At 39.9% G+C, this 5,726-nt stretch overlaps 1 protein-coding gene across 1 annotated transcript in view; it reads right to left on the bottom strand.

The window, feature by feature from the left end:
- Positions 1-2,481: 2,481 nt before the first annotated feature.
- Positions 2,482-5,726, bottom strand: part of MFSD2B (major facilitator superfamily domain containing 2B) — a 36,458-nt gene continuing 33,213 nt past the window's right edge. The window contains exons 13-15 of the mRNA XM_031066709.1: positions 5,688-5,721; positions 3,700-3,876; positions 2,482-2,703 (exon numbers count right to left, since the gene is read on the bottom strand). Of these exons, the coding sequence (XP_030922569.1) occupies positions 2,646-2,703; positions 3,700-3,876; positions 5,688-5,721 (269 nt within the window). The 3' untranslated portion in view covers positions 2,482-2,645. The remainder of the gene's footprint in view (positions 2,704-3,699; positions 3,877-5,687; positions 5,722-5,726) is intronic.

The raw sequence follows: 5,726 nt of genomic DNA, 5'->3' as shown, positions 1-5,726 counted from the left end.
ATTAGATTAGCATTTAATCTGAATGCTTGTCAACATAAAAAATTGCTTCTTTTGGTCACATGTTCTGAACAGGCACAAGGCATACACATCATTTAAAACTGACAAGAGACATATAAATCTCTTTCATTTTACTGCACCAACACTGAGTCTAAGAAAAGAAACGTACAAAAATAATCTTATCCTGCACTTTATCCTCCATTCTTCTAACTTCAAAAATACACTGATTTTCTCAACAAAATTACATCAATGTTATATTTCTGATAATGAAATAAAATAATGAGATTTTCAAAATATAAAAATAGTATGCTTCACTTAATCTACAGAAGCTTTATCTTTTCTTTTGGCAGTTCCCGTTGGTACCATATGCAAAGTGAGGACTGAGTGTATTTCAGTGAGATAAAGATCACATTGTCTCTCTGGAGAAGAAGAAAACAGTTTACTATCAACCAAGTTTACCTCCCAAGAGTCTGAATTCAGACTGGATGTTATGCAATTTTAGAGGCAACTGCACAACTGATCTAGAAATAGTATTGTAAGCCACATTCAAATGGCTCCACTCAACCCCAGCCACCATTTTCTGCAGCCCTTTTATCACTGGCCTGAGTGTTCAGTTAATATAAGCTGACATGGACCCACTGCCTTGTAGCTACAGATTTATAGTAGCTGCAAACATAACCCATTAAAAAACATTAACAGCCTTTACTGGGCCTTCTGGTTATTTTTAAACGTGGCTATTCAGAAATACACAAATATTACAGAATAAATTGAATGCCCCAAACTGTTCTCTGTGATGTTTTGGAGCTGTGTGATATTGCTACATAACTTACCTACTTCAAAGTGCAGTAAATCTGCTATTTCAAATTCCATCAGGCTCAAAATTGTAAACAGGCTTATGGTTTTTATTGTTGTAAACACATATGCCCCAGGCATACATATCTTGGTTTGTCCAAAAACTGAAACAAGGAAGAAAACAAAAAACCCCAGCCTTAAATGGCAGGTAAACAGAAATCTTAAATGAAGTTAATTCTTACCCACACACACTCAAAATATACCCTTAGAAGCTCCCTCATAATTAAGCATTTTGTGGACAGTTCATAAGGCCTTTGACTTCAAACTTGCCTGACAAGGTTTCAGTATCAAACGTAATAAGGCGCTCCGTGGTTGCACTGATTTCACATCCCAGTGTCCTTCAGCAAAATCTTTCCCAATTTTCCAGCCCAGCACCGTGAGCCACTTCCCAAATGGCCCTGAGCAAATTTCAGGTGGCCCCTTCCTCCAGGTGCTCCTGAACAGCAGCAAGCCTGTCCTCCAAAGGCACTTCTGGTCCAGCAAAAAGGCACTCACAGAGTCACACAGAGAAGGCAGTGGGATGAAATTCATGTCTTGTCTTGCATTGCTAATTTCTTCAAGGAGAGCAAAGCTCTTGAATTCCTCACTGTCTCTTCCAGCTTTAGATATGTCTTCAGAGTCCTATCACTTGAGCTTAGGCTTGGAGCCAGTCTCTGGAACCACCACAGAAACCAAGAATGAACAGGTCTGAACTTCAGTGCTCCAGAAGGTGCCTGAGATTAGGTGTGTCTTTCATTTAAAAAGTATGCTCAACAGTACAAATCTATAGTAGAAATGAGTCGATTTATCTAAAGCATGATAACATCCCTGACTGAAAAAAATCACCATTTAAAAGACTGGTGTAGCTTCATTATTATAAAATAGGTGCCAGCTGAGTTTAATACCCATGCCATGGTTTTTTGTGAGGCAGAGAGCCTACACCATGTGAGAAATGGGTATGGTGGTTAGTTAAAGGCCAAAATTTAAAGAAAATTAAATTACATAATTTTTGGAAAGGACTACTGATTTTTCGTATCTTCAGGGAAGATGTTGATTTTGAAAATGCAAAGTTCTCATTCTCTGACTGAGATTGGTTTACAGGTGTCAGAAGCAAGAAACATCAGTAACAGGAAATGAAGGGTTCTATTTCTTGTAGAATCTATAAACTTAGATTACCTCAAAATCTCTTTCAAAAAAATGAAAAAAAATCCTCAAAATATGTCTGCATGAGTGATTTGCTTAATTTCAAAACAAAATAAATCTTCATATAGTATGAACTTCATATAGTATACTTCAGGTCCCCAAGTGCTTTCCAAACACAATAGTGTGCAAGTTATAGGTAGAGATTGTGCTCAAAATCCACTCCATCCCCAAGGGTGAAGTATATTGTGAGTTAATATTTGGATGGTGCATCGTGAGTTGGACTCAATGACCCTTCAGAGGGTATTTTCCAATTCAGAACCTTCAAAGATTCTCTGGTCACATTTACTCTTTTTTCTTCCTCTTAAGTTAAAAATGCATAAAATCTCTCATGAACAAGATCACAGCTTCCCATTAATCGTTGAAAAAAACCAAACAAAGTCCTCAAGCCTTCAATAGCTTGCATTTCTGAACATGTGTAATGTCTTTTTTAGCACAGTGCATGAAGTTAGGTGTATATTTGCACAATGGTGTTCCCTCTTGATTTCATTACTGGGTATGTCAGAATCATCCTTTGTCCTTTTTGATAAAATGTGAGCAGAGAAATGACCTAGAAAACTCCCACAGAGTTGGTGGGATGTGAGTCTGTATTTGAAAAGCCACTGCATTCAGAGCTTTCAGACAGAGGTGTCCTTTTCGTGGCTGTCCAAGTTCTCTGTGCTTTGGTGGCTCCTCCTGGTAAAAGCAGAACAAATGATACATGAACACACTTGTGGCTTTCACTGCTGACTCACTGAGCTGAGTTTGGCAATCTCAAAGAGCTGAGAACCCCCAGCAAGGCATGGTTGCTCTGGACAATGACTGAAGCTCCTGAACAGAGGAGCCAGTCCCATTTTAGATTGTTTACCCTGTCCCCTCCAGTCTTCACAGAGGTTTTTCTCATATCTGCCAACCCCATGCACTTATCTTGGATATTTTAGGGCATGAATTGGTCCCAGGCACTCTTGCTTAGTTCCTGGAATTTCCTCTTAGCATGGAAATCAGTTTCCAATTCCAGTAAATCAGGATAATAAAACCAAGACAAAGGATCAACCTATTTTTTTGGTATTTTATCCATCAGTCTGCTAGGACTGTCCTTATGTATGTCCTCAAGAGTTGACAGAGGTGGATAAATTTGAGCTAGACATGATTTCCCTTGGAGAAGGAGAAAAAAGGAGGAAGGGAGAGTGACTGAGTAAAAAGGGAAAGAATAGCTCAAAGCTGATCTCTTTTTTTCTCCCACAATCTTTTCTGCCTACACTTCTAAATGCTTTGGATGTTTCTTGTATCCCATAAACACCAAGAATGCAGTCAACAACATAACATTTTCTTCTACATAAAAGTAAATTGTAGCTATTCACATTACCCCTACAAATTTAATCTATGTAGAATATTCCTTATTTCTGGCCTGAAACAATGTACCACAATAGCACTTTGTGAGCCACTCCAGAGAAAATGTAAATACAGCAGCTGAAATTTCTGATAAATGGTCGTCTAAACAGGTGGTACTGCACTACAAAAAAGAGATACTGGAACATGTCGTGGTACCATTCTGTTGATAATCTGACTAAGAGCACATTGGTTTATTTTGTTGTAAGGAATATAGGGATTCATTACAATAATAATTTTCCCAGTATGATTAAGAGCTGCTGTGGGGGTGTTGCTGCTGTTTTACTGCCAGTCCAAACTTACCTTAACTCTTCAAGGGCAAGCTTTGTTTCTTTCCGACTTTCTTCAGTGATGGGGTAGAAAAGGAGTATAAACAAACCTAAAAGGATGAGGATGGCAGGGACTGCTCCAATCAGGAGTTTCAGTGTGAGGATCACATCATCTGACTGTCTGCATATCCCTGGCTTGTACCCAGTAAACCTAAACAAATGGAAACAAGTGGTGTGTGTATGTCCAAAGTTAAAAGGCTGTTGTTCACCTGAAGGCTTCCTTCTCCCCACCCCCCACCCCCCCCACTCTTCAAGACTTTTCTCCCATTTTCCCTACTCCTCTCTTTTTTCTTTCTCTCCACTACATTTCAAATTGTGTTTTTCAAACCTCATTTTTGTGCTCAATTTCAGATAGCTGCATTATGTCTGTATTTTCTTGTTATTATATATAACATTTAAGCTAATTATTGCTGTTGAAATTGATTAAATTGCTTGCATACTTTTAAAGATTGTGGATTGTGGAATCCCATGGAAGGAAATAAACTGATGCCCAGCAAGTTCCACCTGCTTATGAGGCAGAACTTCTTTCCTGCGCAGTGACTGAGCCCTGAACAGATTGCCCAGAGAGGCTGTGGAGTCTCGCTCACTGGAGATATTCCAGAACCATCTGGGCACAATCCTGTGCCTGTGCTCTGGGATGACCCTGCTTGAGCAAGGAAGATTGGAAGCAGATGAGCCACTGTTGTCCCTTCCGGCCCTACTCATTCTGTGATTCTGTGGTCATGTGAAATTAATCTGTTTTGTGTTTCATATTAATATTCAGCAAAGTATTCAAGCTCTGCTTTAAAAGCATGGAAGTAATTTCACCAATTTCGACAGCAATAATTAACTTTAATTTAAACACACACTTAAGCACTCATCTCAAGATAGACAAATTTACTCAAGTGCTCAGAGTTAGGTACACTTCGCTGGTTCAGGGCTTCCATGCAGTCCCACAACTGCTGATATACTCAAATTCCTACTCCCAATCTGTGGAATGAGTTTTTCTTCTGAACATGCACCTAATGAAAGCTCATTTGGCATCACTCTGTCTTCTGTGTTCTCCCACAAACATCTGCCTTGGAAAACTGCTGTGACCCAACTGGAATGCAATTGATAAGGGGCTAATTGGGGAACAGCAAATTGTTTAAGGGTGTTAGCAATAAGCAGTTAAAATTACTAAGCCCGAAATGTTCAGCCAACATTGCCTGTTATTTAGCAATTTCAGCTCAAGGTCCCAAAGCAAAACATTCTGGTTACCAGAAACTAATCTGGAGTTGAGGGATAGATTTCCCTTCTAAGTATTTATTGTGCTCTGTAGCAGGGACAGACACAGGCCCTTTCTGCCAGGTCTTGCACAAAGGCAGAGCAGGAGATGTCACTTACTCAGCCTGTCTGGTCAGAACAGACAAGACCAAATGGGAAGAGACCATAAACCCTCTCCTAAAGTGACATGGTCTAGGTGACAGGCAGATCTGTGAGAAAGGCTGTTCCTGACCCTGATCACTATCCAGTTCCCTAAAATCATGCAGGAGTTGGTGATCCTTTCATGCTGAACAGATCTCTGGCACCCCCAAAAGCACTCCAATCCATGTGAAATCTTACAAGCTCATAAAGATAATCCAGCTCAGGTGCAACAGGGAATGCACAAAGCACCTGTATCACCCGTGGGGGACCTTCATCTGCTGCACTTTTGTGTTTAGTTCTTTATTCATATAAGCCACTAAAATTTACATGAGTAATTGAAAGGAGGAAAATCTGAAGGGAAGTCAGGTTTTTCTGAATAGAACCATGACAAGGCAAGTAACTTAATGCTCAGTTGTCTGGCCTAGATGGCACCAATCCTGTCTTTAGTGGTCAGCCATCTGGAGCTGCTGGCACTTTCAGGCTCAGTGCATGCAATTAACTCCACAGGGTAAAAGTGTTGTAACCTCAGAATGCTTTTAGAGTAGATCCACTAAGTGGAAACACAGTGTTACTTACTCCAGTCCTGCTGCAGAAATTCCTAAGCCAATTCCTGCT

This window comes from Geospiza fortis, unplaced genomic scaffold (assembly GCF_000277835.1).
Source record: "Geospiza fortis unplaced genomic scaffold, GeoFor_1.0 scaffold98, whole genome shotgun sequence".
Classification (NCBI taxonomy): domain Eukaryota; kingdom Metazoa; phylum Chordata; class Aves; order Passeriformes; family Thraupidae; genus Geospiza; species Geospiza fortis.
This window is presented reverse-complemented; position numbering and strand designations above follow the sequence as displayed.